The 23,390-nt window shown below is 51.2% G+C and overlaps 1 protein-coding gene across 6 annotated transcripts in view; it reads right to left on the bottom strand.

Moving 5' to 3' along the window:
• Nucleotides 1-23,390, bottom strand: part of CELF5 (CUGBP Elav-like family member 5) — an 85,435-nt gene that overhangs the window by 46,384 nt on the left and 15,661 nt on the right. For 5 of the 6 annotated variants that reach the window (XM_038772193.1, XM_038772194.1, XM_038772190.1 and 2 more), the window contains exons 2-3: nucleotides 14,948-15,069; nucleotides 14,176-14,527 (exon numbers count right to left, since the gene is read on the bottom strand). In XM_038772193.1, the coding sequence (XP_038628121.1) occupies nucleotides 14,176-14,527; nucleotides 14,948-15,069 (474 nt within the window). Of the gene's footprint in view, nucleotides 1-14,175; nucleotides 14,552-14,947; nucleotides 15,070-23,390 lie in introns of those variants that run through there. The other variant, XM_038772195.1, reaches the window with a different exon arrangement.

Raw genomic sequence — 23,390 nt, forward strand, 5'->3', positions numbered from 1 at the left:
CCTCCTCAAAAATCTCCAGTGGCTACCAATCTGCACATCAGGCAGAAACTCCTCACCCTCGGCTTCAAGGCTCTCCATCACCTCGCCCCCTCCTACCTCACCTCTCTTCTCTCCTTCTACAGCCCCGCCCTCACCCTCCGCTCATCTCCTCACCATGCCTCATTCTCGCCTGTCCCGCTGTCGACCCCCAGCCCACGTCCTCCCACTGGCCTGGAATGCCCTCCCTCTGTCCATCCGCCAAGCTAGCTCTCTTCCTCCCTTCAAGGCCCTACTGAGAGCTCACCTCCTCCAGGAGGCCTTCCCAGACTGAGCCCCCTCCTTCCTCTCCCCCTCGTCCCCCTTTCCATCCCCCCGTCTTACCTCCTTCCCTTCCCCACAGCACCTGTATATATGTTTGTACATATTTATTACTCTATTTTACTTGTACATATCTATTCTATTTATTTTATTTTGTTAATATGTTTCATTTTGTTCTCTGTCTCCCCCTTCTAGACTGTGAGCCCACTGTTGGGTAGGGACTGTCTCTATATGTTGCCAACTTGTACTTCCCAAGCGCTTAGTACAGTGCTCTGCAGTGCTAAGCGCTTAGTACAGTGCTCTGCACACAGTAAGCGTTCAATACAATTGATGATGAATAAATACAATTGATTGATTGATTGATCCCACTCAGCCCTTGTAAATATAGGTTAATTCAACTGTACATTCACTTATTTACTCTGATTGTTCGATTGGTAAATTCTTTCACGCCCATCTCCTGCTTCACTGTGTAAATTCCTTGTGGGCAGGGACCGTTTCCCTGCTCTTGGTGGCACTTTCTCAAAGGCTTAGTCCAGCGCACTGCATTCAGTGGGCCCCAATGATAACCATTACTACTATTTCTACCTTGAAGGACAGAACCATCTCCTCCTCTGCTGGTGGAACCCTTGCTTAATTAGTCTTGACCCGCAAGAAGCAGAGTGACAGCTGTCCTCTGCCCCTTGGGAAACAAAGCGTTCTGCAGCTGTAATGATCTTTAACCCTTTGACTACCTTGTGCCTCTCAGGTTATGCAGGGTTAAGCTGTGTCAAAACTGGGAGACCTCTCTAGAGGATTCCTGTTTCCTGAACCATGGTAACGGTGCTCCTTTCTCCTTAGCCCCTGAGCAGCCATGTAAGACAGGGATTTGGGTCTGACCTGATGATCTTCTATCTACCCTAACGCTTAGTACAGTGCCTGGCACATAGTAAGTGCTTAAATACCACCATTAGGGTTATGGATGATGATGATGATGAATCTGCATCACCTGTGCTGAGAGTCCCCCCAAAAGTGTGTCTGGGGTTCTTTCCCCATGATGCTGTGTTCACTGGGGCTCTACTCCAACTAAAGTGACTCGGGGCTCCTCTGGAGGGTCCACCCCCAAGGGTAACAGATGCTGGGAACACAAACCGGATCCAGAAAACCTCTAGACCTGGGGAGCCTCTGCCCCCTCACCATGGAGGTGCAGATTTATTCCAGGTAATTCGGGAAGAAGCGTAGCCTAGTGGAAAGAGCCTGGGCATCAGAAGACCTGGGTTTGAGTCCCGGCTCCACCATTTGCCCACTAGGTGACTACCTGGGGCAAGTCATCTCACTTCTCTGGACCTCGGTTTCTTCATCTGTAAAACAGAGGTTCTCCCTTCTACTTAGACTGTGAGCCCCATGTGGGACAGGGACTGTGTCCAACCTGATTACCTTGTATCTACCACAGTGCTTAATATAGTGCTTGGAACATAGTAAACAGTTCACAAATACCATGATTATTAACATTCTCCAGGCCACGTAAATCGTGGCCTGGACCCCTTTTTGGGTGGGGAATGGAGCCTGGCTCCAACCCGGGCCACCCACCCTTCCAAATGACCCCTGGGCTCATGCAATTCCCCCCAAACTCAATGGATTCACCTAGAACCACTTCCTGTTTCCCCTCAAAGGGCAGGAAATAGTGGATAAATGTCACTCCTTCCTTAGTGCTACTCCAGGGGAAACATTTCGATGGCCTCCACCACGCTTTCCCCTCCTCTTTCTAGCTCTCTCTCTTTCTCTTTCCCCCAACACCTTGCCTGGCTCCCAATGTGTCCCTTCCTCCGCGCCTTTGCCGATCACTTCTGCTGGAGAATGATAGTGGGTGGGTGAGAAGAAACAGAGTAGAGAAAAATCAAGAAGTGACACCTTTAGGGTAGCGGTGTTAACATTTTAACTGGAAAATTGCTTGAAACCTATGGAGCCTTATGCAAACGGGACGCAGATCATATGTAAATTTGCCAAGGGCCTGCCTAATGATTTTATACCCTTGTGACCTTCAGGGAAATCCCACAAGAGCCACTGGCCTGGGTCTGCCTCCTCACTTAGATTTGCATTATGCCCCTGCTCCCAGATCGTTTCAAGAGTCTTGAAGCTTTCAAAGCTAACTTCTGGGGCAGTTGAAGTCTTCTGGGGCACCCAGAGCTGCACTTACAGAGCACCTTTCAATGAGTGGTATTTGATGAGTGCTTACCATGGGCAGAACACTGCACTAAGCACTCAGAAGAGTACAAATACAACAGATTTGGAAGACACAATCCCTGTCTACAAGGAGCTGACAGTCTAGAGAGAGAGATGGACAGTAGAGTAAATACAGGGAAAACAGAAGCGTTATAAGGGTAATGGCAATATGTGTTCAGAGCACCTCCTCCCATATTAAGTGAGGAGAAGCTCCACTTCACAGATGGAGAAAATGAGGTTCAGGCAGGGTGACTTGCCCCAAGTCATCCAGAGAGTTAGGACCAGAACCTGGGTGTCCTGATCCCTCGTCCAGAACCACCCACTGGATCAGACCCTCTACCCAAAGTCTGCGCCCACCCCCACCCCCACATAAAGGAGTGAATGAGTAAACTGGTTACATTCAGAAAAGGGGCCTCTTCCACAATGCTCCCCTGGACGAATATGCAGTGTGGCCTGGTAGAAAGAGCCCAGGCCTGGGTGTCAGGGAACCTGGCTTCTCATTCCGGCTCTGCCACTTGCCTCCCATGTGAACTTGGGCAAGTCACTTCACCAGGCCAGTGCCTCAATTTTTTCATCGGTAAAAAGGGGATTCAATACCTGTCTTTTGGGCATTTGATATTCATTCCACCTTCAACCCCATAGCACCTATTGTACATATATCGCCCCCCCTCTAGACTGTAAGCTCACTGTGGGCGGGGGAACATGTCTACCGACTTTGTTGTACTGTAATCTATCAAGCGCTTAGTACAGTGCTCTGCACATAGTAAGCGCTCAATAAATTCTATTGATGATAGTGATGATGGTAAAAGGGAGGGGGGAGAGAAGAGAGGGTTCCCATTCTGTCTCAGCATCCTGAAACAAAAGCTACAGGGTTGAGCCAGTTCGAGGATATGTATAGTGAACGCCTTGTGGCAACTCATCGTATTGGTATTTATTTATTGAGTGTGATGCACTTACTTAAGCTCTTGAGGGGGTACCACAGAAGCCTAAGACACGTTCCCCGTCCACAAGGAGCTTACACTCGAACAGGGGGGGAGAGAGATACCTAAAAATATTCCCAAGCAATGGAATCAGAATTAATACAATCAAATGGGCAATCAATCACACGAAGAGACAAGAGTGCTGAGTCTGGGCATAAAATAAATACGGAAGTACAAGAAGTGGCTGAAGAGATGGTAAGATTCAGAAAACTGACGATTCACCCCTGAAGACTTGTTGGAGGTGGTGAGATTTTAAGGGGGCTTGGAAGGCAGGGTGGCTGGCAGATTTGGTAGGGAGGGACATTTCAGGCCCTGGGGACAAAGTGAGCAAGGGGAAGGAGTGAGGCAAGATGAAGTAGGGCACAGCCAGGAGGGGGGGCTTGAAAAGAGCAAAGAGCGCAATCAGGGGAGCAGCAGGTGAAGAGGACAGGGTTTGCGGAGAACGGAGATGCGTGCTGACCTATGGGCTAAAGGAGGGAGAGGTTGGAGGCAGGGGGGCCAGTGAGGAGGCTGATACACTAGCCCAAACCTGAGAAGATGAGTGGTTTAACCGAGTGGCAACTGTATGGGCAAAGAGGAAGGGGCAGATCTGTCTGCGCATCAATCAATCTGCGCATCAGGCAGAAACTCCTCACCCTCGGCTTCAAGGCTCTCCATCACCTCGCCCCCCCCACCTCACCTCCCTTCTCTCCCTCTACAGCCCACCCCGTACCCTCTGCTCCTCTGCCGCTAATCTCCTCACCGGGCCTCGTTCTCGCCTGTCCCGCCATCGACCCCCGGCCCACGTCATCCCCCGGGCCTGGAATGCCCTTCCTCTGCCCATCCGCCAAGCTAGCTCTCTTCCTCCCTTCAAGGCCCTACTGAGAGCTCACCTCCTCCAGGAGGCCTTCCCAGACTGAGCCCCTTCCTTCCTCTCCCCCTCGTCCCCATCTCCATCCCCTCCATCTTACCTCCTTCCCTTCCCCACAGCACCTGTATATATGTATATATGTTTGTACATATTTATTACTCTATTTATTTATTTATTTTACTTGTACATATCTATTCTATTTATTTTATTTTGTTAGTATGTTTGGTTTTGTTCTCTGTCTCCCCCTTCTAGAATGAGAGCCCACTGTTGGGTAGGGACTGTCTCTATATGTTGCCAACTTGTACTTCCCAAGCGCTTAGTACAGTGCTCTGCACACAGTAAGCGCTCAATAAATACGACTGATTGATTGATTGATCTGCGAGATGTTTCTAAGGAAAAATCGTCAGGGTTTGGCAGTAACCTGGACTTGAGAGCAGAGTGGCAGTGCAGTGTCGACGGGGACCCCGAGGTTGGGGTCTTCAATCAATCAATCAATCAATCGTATTTATTGAGCGCTTACTATGTGCAGAGCACTGTACTAAGCGCTTGGGAAGTACAAATTGGCAACACATAGAGACAGTCCCTACCCAACAGTGGGCTCACAGTCTAAAAGGGGGAGACAGAGAACAGAACCAAACATACCAACAAAATAAAATAAATAGGATAGAAATGTACAAGTAAAATAAATAAATAAATAAACAGAGTAATAAATATGTACAACCATATATACATATATACAGGTGCTGTGGGGAAGGGAAGGAGGTAAGATGGGGGGATGGAGAGGGGGACGAGGGGGAGAGGAGGGAAGGGGCTCAGTCTGGGAAGGCCTCCTGGAGGAGGTGAGCTCTCAGCAGGGCCTTGAAGGGAGGAAGAGAGCTAGCTTGGCGGATGGGCAGAGGGAGGGCATTCCAGGCCTGGGGGATGACGTGGGCCGGGGGTCGACGGCGGGACAGGCGAGAACGAGGTACAGTGAGGAGATTAGCGGTGGAGGAGCGGAGGTTGCGGGCTGGGCAGTAGAAGGAGAGAAGGGAGGTGAGGTAGGAGGGGGCGAGGTGATGGAGAGCCTTGAAGCCCAGGGTGAGGAGTTTCTGCCTGATGCGCAGATTGATTGGTAGCCACTGGAGATTTTTGAGGAGGGGAGTAATATGCCCAGAGCGTTTCTGGACAAAGATAATCCGGGCAGCAGCATGAAGTATGGATTGAAGTGGAGAGAGACACGAGGATGGGAGATCAGAGAGAAGGCTGGTGCAGTAGTCCAGACGGGATAGGATGAGAGCTTGAATGAGCAGGGTAGCAGTTTGGATGGAGAGGAAAGGGCGGATCTTGGCAATGTTGCGGAGCTGAGACCGGCAGGTTTTGGTGACGGCTTGGATGTGAGGGGTGAATGAGAGAGCGGAGTCGAGGATGACACCAAGGTTGCGGGCTTGTGAGACGGGAAGGATGGTAGTGCCGTCAACAGAGATGGGAAAATCAGGGAGAGGACAAGTTTTGGGAGGGAAGACAAGGAGCTCAGTTTTCGACATGTTGAGCTTTAGGTGGCGGGCGGACATCCAGATGGAGATGTCCTGAAGGCAGGAGGAGATGCGAGCCTGGAGGGAGGGGGAGAGAGCAGGGGCAGAGATGTAGATCTGGGTGTCATCAGCGTAGAGATGATAGTTGAAGCCGTGGGAGCGAATGAGGTCACCAAGGGAGTGAGTGTAGATTGAGAACAGAAGGGGACCAAGCACTGAACCTTGGGGAACCCCCACAGTAAGAGGATGGGAGGGGGAGGAGGAGCCTGCAAAAGAGACTGAGAAAGAACGACCAGAGAGCTAAGAGGAGAACCAGGAGAGGACGGAGTCTGTGAAGCCAAGGTCAGATAGCGTGTTGAGGAGAAGGGGGTGGTCCACAGTGTCAAAGGCAGCTGAGAGGTCGAGGAGGATTAGGACAGAATATGAGCCGTTGGATTTGGCAAGCAGGAGGTCATTGGTGACCTCTGAGAGGGCAGTTTCCGTGGAATGAAGGGGACGGAAGCCAGACTGGAGGGGGTCGAGGAGAGAGTTGTTGTTGAGGAATTCTAGGCAGCGCGTGTAGACAACTCGTTCAAGGAGTTTGGAAAGGAATGGTAGGAGGGATATGGGACGATAACTAGAAGGTGAGGTGGGGTCAAGAGAGGGTTTTTTTAGGATGGGAGAGACGTGGGCATGTTTGAAGGCAGAGGGGAAGGAACCAGTAGAGAGTGAGCGGTTGAAGATGGTAGTTAAGGAGGGGAGAAGGGATGGAGCGAGAGATTTCATAAGATGAGAGGGAATGGGGTCAGAAGCACAGGTGGCCGGAGTAGCACTTGAGAGGAGGGAGGAGAGTTCCTCTGAGGATACCGCTGGGAAGGATGGGAGAGTAGCAGAGAGTGTTGAGAGCCGGGGGGATGGAGAAAGGGGGGAAGAGACTCTGGGGAGGTCGGACCTGATGGATTTAATTTTGTTAATGAAGTAGGAGGCCAGATCGTTGGGGGTGAGGGAAGGAGGAGGGGGAGGAACCGGGGGCCTGAGAAGGGAGTTGAATGTACGGAAGAGCTGGAGGGGGTGATGGGCATGAGTGTCAATAAGGGAGGAGAAATAGTTTTGTCTGGCAGAAGAGAGGGCTGAGTTAAGGCAGGAAAGGATAAACTTGAAGTGAACGAGGTTGGCATGGTGTTTAGACTTTCGCCAGCAGCGTTCGGCAGCTCGAGCATAAGAGCGAAGGAGGCGGACAGTGGCAGTGATCCAGGGCTGTGGGTTAGTGGTGCGAGAGCGGCGAAGGGAAAGGGGAGCGAGTGAGTCTAGCTGAGTAGAAAGGGTAGAGTTGAGAGCAGTAATCTGATCATCAAGACTGGGTAGAGAGGAGAGGGCGGCGAGGTGGGGTGTGAGGCGCTCCGAAAGATGGGTGGGGTCCAGAGAGCGGAGATCTCTGTGAGGGAGTAATACGGATTTACAGGGGAAAGGAGTGTGAGTGAGGAGGCAGGTGAGAAGATTATGATCAGAGAGAGGGATTACAGAGTTGGTGAGGGTGGACACAGTGCAGCGGTAGGAGATGATGAGGTCGAGGGTATGACCAAGTTGGTGAGTGGGCGAGGTGGGGTGGAGGAAGAGGTTGGCAGCGTCAAGGAGAGATAGAAGGCGGGCGGCAGAGGAGTCGTTAGGGATATCCATGTGGATATTGAAGTCTCCGAGGATCAGAGTGGGCATGGAGAAGGAGAGAAGGAAGGTGAGGAAGGGGTCAAAGTCGTTAAAGAAGTTGGAAGTGGGGCTGGGAGGGCGGTAGATGACGGCTACAAGAATCTGGAGGGGGTGGTAGAGGCGAATGATGTGGGCTTCAAAGGAAGGGAAGGAAAGGGAAGGGGGCGGAGGGATAGTGCGAAAGCGACATTGGGGGGCGAGAAGGAAACCGACACCTCCTCCTTTTCCGGTGAGTCTGGGGGAGTGGGAGAAGAAGAGGCCTGCACTGCAGAGAGCAGCAGAGGAGACTGTGTCGTCCGGCGACAGCCATGTTTCAGTTAGGGCGAGGAGGAGTAGAGAACTGGAAAGGAAAAGGTCCAGGATGAAAGGGGTCTTACTTAAAACGGAGCGGGGGTTCCAGAGGCCACACTTGGCAGCAGCTGTCGAGGGTGGGGAGGGAGGGGGAAGGGTGCGAGGGGTGGGGAGGGTTTGGATTGGGATGAGTTGGCGGGGGCCTGGGCGGGGAGAGTGGGAAGGGGGGTGGTGATGGGAAAGGAGAACTGGGATGGGGTGGGGGCGGGGAGAAGGGGAGGGAGGGGGCCGGGAGGAAGAGGGCCCTGTGTCTTCAGACACAGGGAGGGTGGTGGGGCCTTAGCAGAGGTGGAGAGGCTGTGAGGGAGCGGGGCAGGGCTTGGGAAGGAAGATGAGATGTTTGGTTTCCAGCACGTTGGGCTTGATGTGCCCAAGGGTTATCCCTGCGGAGCTGCCCGGGAAGCAAGAGGAGACACGGGACGGATGACGGGGAGAAGAGGTCAGAAGAAGGAAGAGAGATGGGTTCCTGAGTCACTTGCCTAGAGACAGGAGCTGAAGCCACACAAGGGGATGAGATCTCCAAGAGAGTGCACAGAGAGGGAAAGGAACAAACAAGTTAACTGAAGAGGTACTGTTCCTGGAGACCAAAATCAGGGACTGCTTAGGAAAGAGCTACTAAATGGCTTGCCTCTCTTAAGCAGAGACCCCTCCTGCTATCTCCCAATTTGCAGTCCCCAAAGATCAGTAGATTGGAGCTCCATGATCCCAGTCCATGGCAGGGAAAATCTGCCTCCAGGCCAGGTGCCTTGAGGAAAGAAAAAGCAGAGCCCACAGTTCCTATGCTCACCTGGCTCCCTCCCGCCTTACGTGATCCTCTCAGAACCCCTAAAGTGCTTCCCCTGACTTGCTACTGCTGCCACTTCCACTGAAACTATATGTGCAGTTCTGGTCACTGCATCCAAAGGAGGACAGAACAGGACTGAAGGAGGCATGGATGATCAGGGGGAGGGAACCGCTTCCGTATGATGAGAAACTGAACCTATCAGGCCTTCTCAGAATGGAAAAACCCAAGCTGGGAGGAGACAGAATTGAAATGTTCAAAATCGCCAAGGGGGCAGGGCAAACATAGAGCGACAGGATGAGGGGCCCCTGCTGGAGCCCCAAGACCTGTTCCAGCACTCGGGAGAGTACAATAAGCTCCAGCCCCTTTTTAGCCCCGCAAGGGCCCGTGCCCAGATGGATCCCCAGGGAGCCTGAGCTCCCATGAACCTAGACCACCAGAACCAGCAAGGAGCTTCAGAGAAGCATGGGGTGGAGGGGAGCCGGAAGGAGAGGGACCCCTCGCCCAGTCCCCATAACCCCATTCCCTTTCCCATCCCTGCCCCGAAGCCTCCTGGCTGGCTGGGAGAGGTGTGGTGGGTTGCCGTTCTCCCCGGACAGATTCAGTGCTGCTTGAGGGTGGTAAGTTCAAATGCCACAAAAGGAAACATTTGTTCACCCAGCAGCTGGCAAACATATGGAGTTCACGCAGGCGGAAAACATCAGCAGGTTCAAGGATGGGGGGGAGGGCCTGGGTAGATTCCTGGACAAGGGGTCTAGAAGAGGTCCACAGTGCAGGGGGAGGTTACAATTGGAGACAGGAGAGTTAGAGGTGCTGGGAGGTCCATCTCTAGTCAGGAGGATGGCACCTGGCACACAGTTTCTTCAAGCAGCCTGTCGCCAAGGAGACAGACCCCAGGGCAAGATGGACCCTGGGTCTCGTGACACGGGATAACTCATTATCACCCTGGCCCCCCTGAGAAGGGGTACGGGGAGAGGGGAGAAAGGGAGAAGTTTCAGCTTCCCGCGTGAGAGAGGAGCTTATTAGTCCAACCTGCTGATTCCACCAGTTAAACTCTGTGCCCTTACCCCAGGATGAAAGGTTTCTACAAGGAGGATCTCCACTGCCAAAGATAAACAAGAGGAAACGGGCTTAAATTGCAACAAGGAAAAAATGTAGTTAGATATAAGGAAGAACTTCTTAATAAGAGACACAGCATGACCTAGTGGAGAGAGCCCAGGCCTGGGAGTCAGAGGACTGGGGTTCTAATTCCAGCATAGCCACTTGTCTACTGTATGGTCTTGGGCAAGTCACTAAACTTCTCTGTGCCTTACCTGCCTCAACTGTAAAATGAGAGTTTAGGCTGTGAGCCCCATGTGGGACAAGGACTGTGTCCCACCTGATTATCTTGCATCTAACCCAGTGCTTGGTACAGTACCTGGCACAGAAATAAGCACTTGACAAATACCATTCAAAACACAACAAAACGAAACAAAAAAACCAAGGAGGTGCATGAACTCAAGCTCTCATGGAAACTGCCATTAGCCACTTGCTCCCCATGCCCCCCCACCTGGATGCTTATCAGCCAAAAGGCCCCATTCTTTCCACAGAAGAATCAGTGTTCAGACAAATATTGCCATTAATATGTAAATTCATATGCGATTAACATAAATAGGAAAACTACATGATGAATAATATCAAGGGGGCTCAAGTGATATCAACTACTGCACAGGGTGTTGGGACATTAATATTCATCCATTAATCTGAATGTAAAAACCATTTCATAATAATATTGACATTACAGCATTAACATTCATGGAGAAATTGATGACAGCCCACCAAAAATGCCCAATCTTAGCCTGATAAGGGAGTTGGCACTGGGCATTTGGTACCAGGAGATTGATAAGCAAGGCCAGAAAAACCTATGACAGGAAGTCAAGCTTTATTACATGGACATTGGTAAAGGGGGGTGGGCTCAGGAAGGTGGGGAAATGGCAGCAATTATTGGAAAGAATTGAACAAAAAACCCAAATCACTGTGCAATTATAACCTCCACTCGCCTACATCTTCCCTTGGAAAGAAAAATCAATAGCAAGGCAACATCCTTCTGATGCCTCCCTTTTCTAAAATCACCACCACCACCACCACCTCCTCCTGCCTCCACCTCAAAGGCTGGGGGATATTTTTGCAGAAGAATCCTACAATTCCAGCAAGTTCATGTCATACACATTTGGCTCATACCGACACTTGACCCTCTTGCTTCCACTTCTATATCTGAGGCAGATTCCCCGCCTCCTGCCTTTAGCTTGACCCCGACCTACCAACGCAGACTCTTTTTAACAGCTTTTTCATAATTAAGGGAATATTTTATTCATGCATCTCCCCTGGCCCGCACCGCCCACCTACCGCCCCCTCCAACCTCCTCAGCGCCCCCACCCCGCCCCCACCATGCTTCACAGATCTATTTTAGAGGCTGGCTGTTGTCAGATGGTAACAGGTTTGTTCTGAGAAACACACACACACACACACACACACACACACACACACACACCACCCCCTTCACCACCACCACCACCCACCCCCCGCCCAGTGTTATTCTGAGTTCCTGCCTAGCAGAGAATCGATCCCAATTAGAAACCCTGTTTTCAGAGGACACTTCCTCCCTCACTCACTCCCACAGGATCTTCTCAACCTGGAACCCGCCAGGCCAATAGCCACATTAGAATTGGATGCCTGGGTCTCCCACTGGGGCAGTTATAGCCAAGCCTCTCACCTGAAAACACAGGCCTGGCCTGATTTCCTCTGGCCCCTCTCTATCACCACTGGCTTCAACAACCTAGCCCTCTACCCAACCAGGGGACTCTTCCGACAGAGCACCTGTGAGGGGCAGTTAGATGCCACTCTGGCAAGTGTCCTCAATCTTCCCCTGCCTAGAAGATAGGGGAAAGGGGAAAGTGGGGGCCAGATTGTGCTTGTTTGGGGGGGAGGGGGGTGCTACATAGGTTCTAGAGCCGAGTGGGCCAGAGTGGCCCAGGACAGCAGGCAGTGGGCATTTAGACCGCCTCTCAGGGGGCCCTAGGGGTAGAATGGAGCCGGGGGGCTCGCAATTCCTGACTTCAACATTCAGCTCCACCTCTGATGTCATTCATCATCGACACAGTAGCTGCAGACTTCACCAGGGGATGCCGACTCAACACTCCCCCGCAACTCCAAGGATGCGTGGCCAAAAAGATGGAGACAGCCCATCTCTTCAGTCCCCAAAGTTAGCCACCCACCTTTCCCTAGATCCGCTGAAAAGTGGCTCAAAGATCCTGGCCTCCCAGTTAATTCAAATGAGGAGTGGACTAGCAAAGGGGGGTGTGGGGGGGTGTGTGGGTGTGTAAAAAATGTACCTATGGCCTAAGGTTTCCTATGAATGAGAATCCAAATCCTGGCCTCCCAGTTAATTAAAATGAGGAGTGGACTAGCAAGGGAAAGGGGGGGGGTTGGGGGGGTTGGGTGGGTGTGTGTGTGTGTGTGTGTGTGTGTGTGTGTGTGTGTGTGTGTAGAAAATATACTTATGGCCTAAAGTTTCCTGTGAATGAGAATCCAAATTCTCTACGGTTTCTCTTGCAGTCCCTCAGGACTCCAGAACATCAATTTAGCTTTGTTGGGACGAGGCCTGGCTTACTGCGAGCCAAGCACAAGAGGTTCTGAACCCCCAAACTAAAATAATTTGAAACATCAACAATGTGCACCCTGAGGGGGCTGGGAGGAGAATCCCCATGATCCTCCAGAACAGCAAAACCAGCTCCCAAACCAACTTCCGGGGCAACTTCCAAACTCTCTGTGCTATCTAAATCCCTGGGGGCTGTTTTCTCCCTGCGGGGGGGGTTTCATTCTACGAAGGAGCTGTTTCCCACTTTTGGAAGATTTTTGAAAATCGTCAGTTCACCATCAGTTCAAATGACACTTGAGGAGCCGGGGGGAGGGGGTGGCACAAGTCGTTCCCTTTCAGGAGGTCCTGGAGACCCAGTGGAAAGTCCCAGCCATGGCCATCGCCAGCCAACGTTAACTCAGCCCCACACTTCCCAGAGGCCTCTTTGGCCCTGTGAGGGAGACTCGGTGCTAGAGGAGGGTGATGCCTCAACACAAAGGTTCTGCTGGGATTGGAAGAGTAAGGTGGGTGGATGGGGGGAGTGGACTCAGACTCAGTAGCAAGGGGGAGGTGCCAGGGAAGGTGCCAGTATGCCCAGCAGCCTGCACAAAGAACATCCCCTCATGATCGAGAACTACTTTTGGGCAATTCAAATCTTCCTAAACACCCCCCTCCCCACCTCCACACACACACACACACACACACACACACACAGCCCGCAGCACCCCAAGTGATATAAAAACGCACCCTTCTAATTTTTACCATATGCACAGAAATACCCTCCCCGAATAATTGGTTTAACAAGAGTAATCAGAGTCTGAGACCCAAACTGAGCCACAGACCATTGCTCCGGTATTAGCCTGAATTTTCCAAAAAGGCCATCCTGCTCTCCAGAGCCAGGTAGAACAGGTACAAGAAGGAGGGGATTGTCTAATTCTCCATCTAGCAACAACAAACCAGTACACTTTCCACACTGGGATTTCAAAGCTGCCTGACCCGTTTTAGCCCCAGGGACTCATTGGCCTCTGATCTCTAAGTCCCATTCTCCCATTCTTGCTCCCCTCTTCCTACAGCAGTCCTTAGCCAGGTTCATCCTAAATTAACTTGAGCATAAGGTATGGTGGGGGAGGGAGGGAGGAGGAAGTTGGGAGGGATTCTGTCCAGAATAGAAAATTAAATGGGGGAACCCAAAAGGAAAGAAGGGGTGAACACAGGGCCAAACCTCAAGTAGGTGGCACTAAACAAGTATTACTGTTTTTTCCATCGCTTCTCTCTCCCCCCTGCCTCCGCCCCCACCCCCTCTTTCTTTGTAGTTACCAACTAGCTGGACTCCATGGCATCAGCTTTCATCCTGATCCGTTAGAACCATAATAATCCCAATATTCTCAGCTTCGTGCTATAAAACACGGCTTGTGGCCATCAGATTCCCTTTGTGCAAATTACCAATGTAATTCTGTCTAGAGAATTAAAACTTCCTGGGATACTCCTGTCAAAAGCTTAAATGAACGAAAGGGGACACAACTGAAATGTCAGCTCCCCCAGAAAAGGGAGGGGGGCGGAGAGGGGGAGAGGGGAAGGAGAATTAGGAAAGAGAGGAAAAAAGGAGAGAGGTTGCTAGAGGAAAACTGCGGGAGATGGAGAGGATGGGAGCGAGCAGGAGGAAGAAGGACTAAGCAAAGAAGCGAGAGATGCTGCCTGGGGGAGGGAGGGAGAAGGAAGGAAAGGGGAAGAGAACGGGGGGGGGGGGGGGCGGGGATGAGAGCAGGGAGCTGGGAAAGCTAGGATGCCGGGCAAGGGGAAGCGACAAGGAGGAGGGCAGCAAGAGAGTCAGGGCAAGCAGCAAAACTGGCCCCGGGGGCATGGGGGGCGGCGGGTGGGCAAGCGAGGAGGCGAGGAGGGAGACACACCTTTGTGCATGCCGGTATAACGGTCCTTGAGCACCGTCAGCTCGTAGATCTTGCCAAATTGCTCAAAGAGGGGCTTCAGGTCCTTCTCCTCCAGGTTCCGGGGGATCTGCCCCACGAACAGCTTGATGGCATCCAGATCTTTCATGCTGTCCTGCTGGACGGTGGGCTCGCTGCTGCTGCTGCTGCTGCTACTGCTGCTGCTCATGGGGGAGGCTCTAGGCTGCGGGAGCTGCTGCTGCTGCTGCTGCTGCTGCTGCTGTTGTTGTTGTTGCTGCTGCTGCTGCTGCTGCTGCTGCTGCTGCCGCCTCGCCTCGCTCTCCGTCAATCTGGCCATGCCCGAGCCCGGCACAGGCTGGATAAGAGCAAATAAACGGAGGAGAAAAGCTCTCAACTGGAAAGGAGCTCGACTCCAGCGGTAGCATCAGGACCACAAAGAACCGCTCCACGGGGACCCCTGCCGGGCACGAGGAGGCACTGCAGCCTCCAGTGCACGGCCTCCCCCGTCGTGGGGGGGGGGGGGGGGGGGGGGGGGTGGCGAGGGGCTGGGGGCGGGATGCGGGAGGAGGGAGGAGCAGGCCGGGACCAGGCAGGCTGGCCAGATGGGAACTGCGACCCTCTGTGGGAAGGAGGGGAGGGATGATGGATACTGGAGGAGAAGGATGACTCTCAGCCGCCGGAACAGCAAAGGGCTGTCTGTCTGTCCCCGCCCTGCATCCTTCCCCAAACAGCCAGCCACCCACCCCACACCCCGGGGTGGGGGAAAGAGTCCTACCATTAGAAGAGGCAGCACCGGAATGAAGAACACCGTAGGATAAGGATAATTCAGCTGGAAGAAAGCCCCATCGCTCGGTGGGCTCCAACTCAGCTCCCAGTCCATTCTCACCATCAGGCTCTCTAATGACATAATCCGAAACAGAAGGAAAGAAAAAAAAACCAAATCGTTCTATCACCGGCCTGCTGGGTGACCTCAGGCAGGGCACTTAACCTCTCTGGGCCCCCTCATTCCCCTGTCTCTCCCGACTTCACGGGGAGCTGTGAGGGTCCCAGCAGAGCATGGATGGAAAAGTAAAAGTAAAGATACATTTCAGAAAAATGCATGGTTGAAACCCAAAAGGAGATCACCCCAGGTGGAGAGAGGAGTTCTATCCTCCACGGAAAAGCCTCCTTTCCAGAAGAGCCTAACCTTTGGAGACTGGGCAAACCTGAGGGGTTGCACAGAACCCTTGATTTCTGGGCACCAGCAGATCTTGTTTCCCATTTGACATGCAATTTAACTTTTTGTGGAGTACATTTGCTCTTCCACAGCTTCCATCCACCTGTTCAGAAATCATTTTTCTGGGGGAAAAAATGCTGTACTGTTTTTAAAGAACGTGAATGGTATGGTGCCTAATCCTCAAAGCACACACAAAAACGTAACTCTGCTTAGGATGGGCTTTTCAATTTGGTCCCAAATTTTCCCTCCTCACCGGGTGCCAAAATGCTTACATTTGGGCCTGGAGTCTCTGGGAAAATGGGAAGGATTCTCTCCGAAGGTGGGACACCTCGGGTGAGCCCTGATGGAAACAGGAGTCCAAGGACAGGCTCACATTTCCCAACGCTAAGGCCTAGAGAGCCAGCCGATCAGAATTGGGGTGTGGGGTGGCAAGGAGCCAGGTGGGTCTAGAGCCCATCTGTCGCCTGTAAGGTCGTTGTGGGCAGCAGGGAACAGGTTGACCAACTCTGTTGTATTGTTCTCTCTCAAGCACTTAGTACAAAGCTCTGCACACAGTAGGCACTCAATAAATTGACTGATTGATTGGTATTCTAGAACACTATCCCAGACTCTGGGGCAGAACACTGGCAGAATAAATCGGCTTCCAGACAGGAGGAGGCAGGCGGGGAAGATTCCATCCAGAACCCCACTGATGGTCATGAGAGTATCACCAATATTTCCTGGGAGGTTGGGGCACAGTCAAAGAAATAACAGGAGAAGCAGCAGGCGGAGAGGGCACAGGCCTGGGAGTCAGGAGCTGAGTTTGAATCCCTGTTCTGCCTCCTGGCCGCTGGGTGACCACGGGCAAGTCACGGGCTTTCTCTGGGCCTCAGCTTCCTTATCTGTAAAAGGGGGACAAAATACCCAGCCTCCCTCCCCCTCAGACTGGGAGCCTCATGTGGGACAGGGACTGTGTGCGACCTTTCATTCAAATGCATTTATTGGGTGCTTACCGTGTGCAGAACACTGTAGTAAGTGCTTGGGAAAGTACAATAAAGCAATAGAGAGAGACAATCCCTGCCCACAACAAGCTCACAGTCTAGAGCAGGGAGACAGACATCAATACATCAGACAATATAAATAAATACAATTACAGATATAATAAATAAAATTAGATATCTTGTATCGACCCCAGAGCTTAGTATGGTGCCTGGCCCAGAGTCTACGCTTAACCCACACCACTGTTAACTAATTGATCGATCAATTGATTAAATGACATGCCCCTTGCCCCTGAAGACTTCACAGGCTGATCACAACACTCGAAGCCGGGATGGAGAGAAGTATGTCATGCCAGGAGAAGGGATGGATTGAATTTGATAACGTCCCCAACCCCCTTCCAACTTGGGGATTCTGTCACCAGCCAGCTGGAGGTTCCTCTCTGGGTGCAAAATAGCCCCAACAGAACAGGCCAGGATGCCAAGGGAATCAGTGTCTCAAGCTAGCAACTGAGAGAACACGGACTCATCCTCTCTCTGGCCAAACAGGAGATGTCGGCAAGAAGGGGGAGGGGGGCAGGAGCCAGGTCTCCGTGCACAGCTTCTTCCCTGGAAGGAAAGGGGCACATACAGAACGCGGGGTCCATTCCAAAGTAGCCAGACTCTACCAAACCCAAGTCAGATACCAGGGAAGCTTCAAGCTAAGGTGAAGTGGGATGAAAAGCCATCTTGGGTGGTGGATAGGAAACTGTTCTGGTACTCGGGTGGAGAATAATTGCTGAACATTCCATTCAGTCTCTTTCCTTTCCCCGACCATTCCTTCCTCCACTGTGATTGCTTTTGTAGCAATTCATTTGAGAGCATTTATCAAAGCACTTCCCGGGGCAGGGAGTAGGTGGTAATGCAGAAAAATACAGCTTTTCAGTGCTGTGGCAGAGGCTTCAATAATAATAATAATAATAATAATAATAATGACGGTACTTGTTAAGCACTTACTATGTGTGACACACTGTTCTAAGCGTTGGGGGGATACAAGGTGATCAGGTTGTCCCATGTGGGGCTCACAGTCTTAATCCCCATTTTACAGATGAGGTAACTGAGGCACAGAGAAGTTAAGTGACTTGCCCAAAGTCACACAGCTGACAAGTGGTGGAGTCGGGATTAGAACCCATGACCTAACAACCCCGGGGGGCCCAACCGCGGAGATTCGGCTCCGCCTTTAGGGTGCGCGAGCCTTCTCCCTCTTCTCCTCCCCCCCTTACCAGAATTCCCATGAACCCATGAACTCTGACTCCAAAGCCCGTGCTCTTTCCAGTGAGCCACGATTTATTAAGCGCTTACTTTGTGCCAAGCACTGTTCTAAGCCCTGGGGAGGTTACAAGGTGATCAGGGTGTCCCACGGGGGGCTCACAGTCTTAGTCCCCATTTTACAGATGGGGGAAGTGAGGCCCAGAGAAGCGGCTTGCCCAAAGTCACACAGCTGACAGTTGGCGGAGCTGGGATTTGAACCCATGACCTGTGACTCCCAAGCCCGTGCTCTTTCCATTGAGCCGACCACCTCTGGGCACATCCGCCAAGCTAGCTCTCTTCCTCCCTTCAAAGTCCTACTGAGAGCTCACCTCCTCCAGGAGGCCTTCCCAGACTGAGCCCCCTCCTTCCTCTCCCCCTCCCCATCCCCCCAGCCTTACCTCCTTTCCCTCCCCACAGCACCTGTATATATGTATATATGTTTGTATGTATTTATTACTCTATTTTACTTGTACATATTCATTCTATTTATTTTATTTTGTTAATATGTTTTGTTTTGTTGTCTGTCTCCCCCTTCTAGACTGTGAGCCGACTGCTGGGTAGGGACCGTCTCTATATGTTGCCAACTTGTACTTCCCAAGCACTTAGTACAGTGCTCTGCACACAATAAGCGCTCAATAAATACAAGTGAATGAATGAATGAATGAATGACCTCTGACTCCCAAGCCCGGGTTCTTTCCACCAAGCCACACTGCATGGTGGGAGTCGGACTGTCCTGGAAGAAGCCACCTCACTCCCCCGATTTTATGGGGCATTTGGGGAGTAGCGCGGGCTTCCCGGGCCCTGATTGATGGACAGTTCCCTTTCTGGAGAAAGGCCTGGGGAAAAATGCAGCAGGAGAAAGATGCGGGTTTGACTTGGGGAAAAACTTCCCCACTACCCAGACGGTGAATTTCTCGAATTTCCTTCTCTGGAGACTTCTCTGAGGAGAGAGAATTCTCATCTTGGGTTGGTTCAAGAACATGCTGCATTACTACTGGTGGCATTTTTTGAGTGCCCTCTGTGGATACAGCAAGGCACTCAGCACTCGGAAGAGGACAGGAGCAAAAGAGATCCCAGCTCTCAGGCAATTATGATACTCCCACGAGGCAAGCAAACCCAAATTATTTTACCCAAAGTCAAAGACACAGTTTGTAATGGTGATGGTGAAGAAAGATGGATCATAATTAAATAAGTGAATAAGTAGTGTGTGTAGGTTAAAATTAAAATATACAGAAGGGAGGCTGTTGGGCTGGCACTGTCCAGGCTGTTGGAAATTAAGTGGGGAAAGCTTCCCGGAGGAGGTGAGAATTCAGAGGGGCTTTGGAGATGGGGACAGCCGTGGTCTGGTGGATCTTTGAAGGGGGAGGGTGGGAGCAAGGAGTCAGAGGTGAGGGCCAGTTGGAAGGTGAACTTGGGAGGAAAGAAGAGTGCAAGCTGGGGACTAGGTGGAAACAGAATCAACCCATCAATAGTATTTATTGAGCACGTACTGTGGGCAGAGCACTGGACTAAGCATTTGGGAAAGTACAATACGACAGTCGGTAAATAGGATCCCTGCTCTCTAGTCCGTGAGCTCCTTGTGGGCAGGGAACAGGTCTACCACCTCTGTTGTACTCTCCCCAGAGCTTAGTACAGTGCTCTGCACACGGCAAGCACTCAAGAAATACCATGGAAAAGAAGTATATAGTCTAGAGACATTAAATTACAGCTAGGGCATTAGCATTGTGGAGCTGGGGGTGAGTTGAATACCAAGTCATTAAAGGGTACAGAGAATAATGGTGGTATTTGTTAAGTGCTTACTATGTGCCAAGCACTGTTCTAAGCACTGGGGTAGATACAAGGTAATCAGGTTGTCCACGTGGGGCTCACAGGCTTCATCCCCATTTTACAGACGAGGTAACAAGCACAGAGAAGTTAAGTGACTTGCCCAAAGTCACACAGCTGACAAGTGGCAAAGGCGGGATTAGAACCCATGACATCTGACTCCAAGCCTGTGCTCTTACCACTAAACCACACTGCTTCTCAGATCCAAGGGTGTAGGTGTCATAAAAGTGAGGGCAGACAGGGGAAACAAGGGCTCTACTGACAGACAGGGCCTCTTGGAGGAGATGCGACTTTAGGAGATTTTTGAAGATGGGGAGAGCAGTGGTCTGTTGGCTATGAAGGGGAAGGGAGTTCCAGGCCGGAGGGAGGATGTAGGGAAGGGGTTGGCAGTGAGCTAGATGAGATCGAGGCTGAGAGTAGGTTGATGTTAGAGGTGCAAAGTGTGTGGGCTGGGCTGTAGTGGGAGATCAGCAAGGTGAGGTAATACATAAGATCGGACGCTGATAATAATAATTATGGGATTTGTTAAGTGCTCACTCTGGATCGAGCACTGTAGGAAGCTCTGGGTAGAGAGATACAAGCCAATCAGGTCGAACCCAGTCCTTGCCCCACAGGTGGCTCAGAGTCTGAGAGATAGGAGAGTTAGTAGAAACCTTCGAAGCCAACTGAGAAGGGTTTTTCCTTGATGCAAAGAGAAGCGGGAAGCAACTGAAGAAAGGAGAGACATTGTGAGTGACACTTCCAGAAGATGATCCATCAGCCATGGGTAGGACAGACTGGAGGATGGAAGAGGCTGGAGGCAGGGAGACCAATGAAGTAGTCTGATCATGATATGACCAAGAGCTCAGACCAGGGTGAATAAGAAGGAGTGGATCTGGGAACCGCTGTGCAGGAACAACTGCTAGGATGAGAGTGACAGTGGAAAGAAGGGGAAAATTCACAGCTTAACACTAAGGTGGTGGCTTCTGGAAGAGGGAAGGACAGAAGTGTTATAAGGAAAAGCAGTGTGGCTTAGTGGAAAGGCTTGGGAGTCAGAGGTTGTGGGTTCTAATCCCGCCTCCGTCACCTATCAGTTATGTGACTTTGGGCAAGTTGCTTAACTTCATTGTGCCTCAATTACCTCATCTTTAAAATGGGGATTAAGACTGTGAGCCCCACTTGGGACAACCTGATTACCTTGCATCTACCCCAGTGCTTAGAACAGTGCGTGGCACATAGTAAGTGCTTAACAAATACCATTATTATTATTATTATTAGGAAGTGGTGTGGCTTTAGGGAGGCAGTTGAAAAGTTCCGGTTTTGACATGCCGAATCTCTAGTCTGGTTCCCCACCCCTATCTAGAAAATGAAGCTCAGGATTGAGGGAACTGATTAGTGGGGTGTAAGAATAATAATAATAACAATAATAATAATAACAACAACAATAGTATTTTCTAGGCACTTGCTATGGGCCAAGCTCTGGGAAAGATCCACCATAAGCAGATTGGACCCTATCCCGTATGAGGCTTACTGTTTAAGGGGAGGGAGAACAGATATTTCATCCCCATTTGACTGATAAGCAAACTGAGGACCAGGGAAGTGACTGGCCCAGGGTCACACAGCAGACAAGTGGCGGAGTCGAGATAAGAACCCTGGCCTCCTGACTTGCAGGCCCCGGTCCTTTCTACCAGGCCATACTGCTTCTTTAAGAATTAAGCATTACAGCCAATCTAAGGAACTAAAAATGAAGAGTTCTGTGGAACACCTTTCTCTTCTCCTATCCACACACTCTCCTGTGCTCAAGGCCACCTCCTCCAGGAAACTTTCCCCAGTTAACCTGACCCCATTCTTCAATCCTCTAGCACAATCTGTGTCCCTCCCATTCCTCCTTCAACTCTCTTTCAAAATTGCTAACGTGTGTTGACCTTCATCATCTATATACAGACCTATCTATCTGTCCTGGGCTACCAAAGATGGTGTTACTGGTGGCTACTGACAGCAAAGGGGGCATGGCACAAACCGGGAGGGCTAGATAGACCGTATCAGGACAGAGAGAAGCGCTGGGTCAAACCATTCCAAGGAGCAGTGGGTCACAGGGAAATGTTGCTCTCCTGAGGGCAGGGATCGCAAGCGTCAGTACAGTGCTCTGCACAAGGTAAGCGTTCAATAAATACCATCGATTGAGCAACGGCTCCGCAAAGAAGGAGATGCCAAGAGGCAATCTATACTGAGCAAAGACCAAAAAGAGGTCTGATGGTCCGACAGCTGGGCTTCTTCGCAGGAACTTTGATTTAGCTTGGCCTGTGCTCCCATCTCCAAGAAAGATCTGGGGCTGCCACTCCCCCGACACGCAGGCAGCATGTCAGGCAGCGTGTCTCCCTGAGCCACAATCGACCGGGGTAATAATAACAATTATGGTATTTGTTAAGTGCTTACTATGTGCCAAGCACTGTTCGCCAGGGTAGATACAAGGTAATCAGGTTGTCTCACGTTGGGCTCACAGTCTTAATCCCCATTTTTACAGATAAGGTAACTGAGGCCCAGAAAAGTTAAGTAACTTGCCCAAAGTCACACAGCTGACAAGTGGCAGAGTCGGAATTAGAACCCATGACCTCTGACTCCCAAGCCTGTGCTCTTTCCGGTAAGCCACACCACACAATCAGTTAATCAATCAATGGTATTTATCGAGTGCCTACTGTACCCAGAACCCTGAACAAAGCGCTTGGGAAAGCACAGTAGCACAGAGTTGGTAGGTGCAATCCCTGGAGAGCTGGCAGCCTACAGGGGGAGACAGTTATTAAAATTGATTTAGGGATAGTAGAGCATAAGAATATTTACCTAAATGCTGTGGGGCTGGGGTGAACATCAAAGTGCTTAAGGGAGCAAGGAGGCAGTCTGGCTTTCTCCTCTCCTTCCAGCCACGGGTGAAATGGGACCTGGGGCTCCCGGGCAGGGCTACAGAGTGCGAGCGGTTTGGGTCAGATGGGCACTTAGCCTCCAGAAGCACACAGCTCAGCCTGGTTTTAAAAACCCAATCATTCTGGCTACGGATGAAGCACAGGCAGTCGGGTATCATCATCGGGGCCAAACACATTTACGATCCAGCCGACTCTGGGCCAAGTTGTCTTAAAAAGGTTTTAACCTTGCTTGCCTGGAACAGGCTGATTTTCTTGGGGCGCAGGCCCCCAGCCTGCAACCCACTTGTTATCATGGCCCTGCGAGGGTGGGGAGTGGCAGAATCTCTCTCACTGGGTTTTGCCTCCTGACTTGTGTGACTCTAGCTAAATCATCTGACCTTTCTCTGGGCTTCAGACCTTCTGCCCATCAGCTCATCACCCAGGATCATTGGGGGGAGCTAAAGAAGATGTGTTGCGCTTTTAGCTCCGTGGAAAAATAGCATTACCTAAATTCAAGGAATTGCTATTATTACCACTAGACCCGCCACTTACATCTGTGGGGGAAGTAGGAGGGGTCTGACGGTACTTTCAATCTCAAGTGCTTCTTTTTTTTTTTTAAATGGAAGTCGGAGGTTGGGGGGAGCTGAGGAATTCAGACCCTGTAACATAGCAGTAAACAAGATGGGGTACCTTACCTCCCCCTGCCTCCCTTTCACCCCCCCCCCAAAAAAAAATTCCCCAGTTTTCAGCCACTACTAGATCCCCGCTCCCTCCCACACATCTCCATGGATACTGGATCCTGGCCTGCTACCCATCTCTGCAGCCCTCCTCACACTGGCCCCTAACATATCTCCTTCCCTTGGGGCCTGGCCTGGCATTCAGGAGAGGTGCCTGATTTACTATGAGCCCCGGTTGTTGAGTTTTGGATTACTTGCTTTGTTTTACAAATATCGTGTGTGAGCACACAAATAGAAGTGTGGGTGTGTGGGTGTGCGGGTGTTTGGGGGGGGTGGCGGGAGGGGGGGGCGCCTGAACGTA

The sequence above is a fragment of the Tachyglossus aculeatus genome, chromosome X1 (genome assembly GCF_015852505.1).
Source record: "Tachyglossus aculeatus isolate mTacAcu1 chromosome X1, mTacAcu1.pri, whole genome shotgun sequence".
NCBI classification, from domain to species: domain Eukaryota; kingdom Metazoa; phylum Chordata; class Mammalia; order Monotremata; family Tachyglossidae; genus Tachyglossus; species Tachyglossus aculeatus.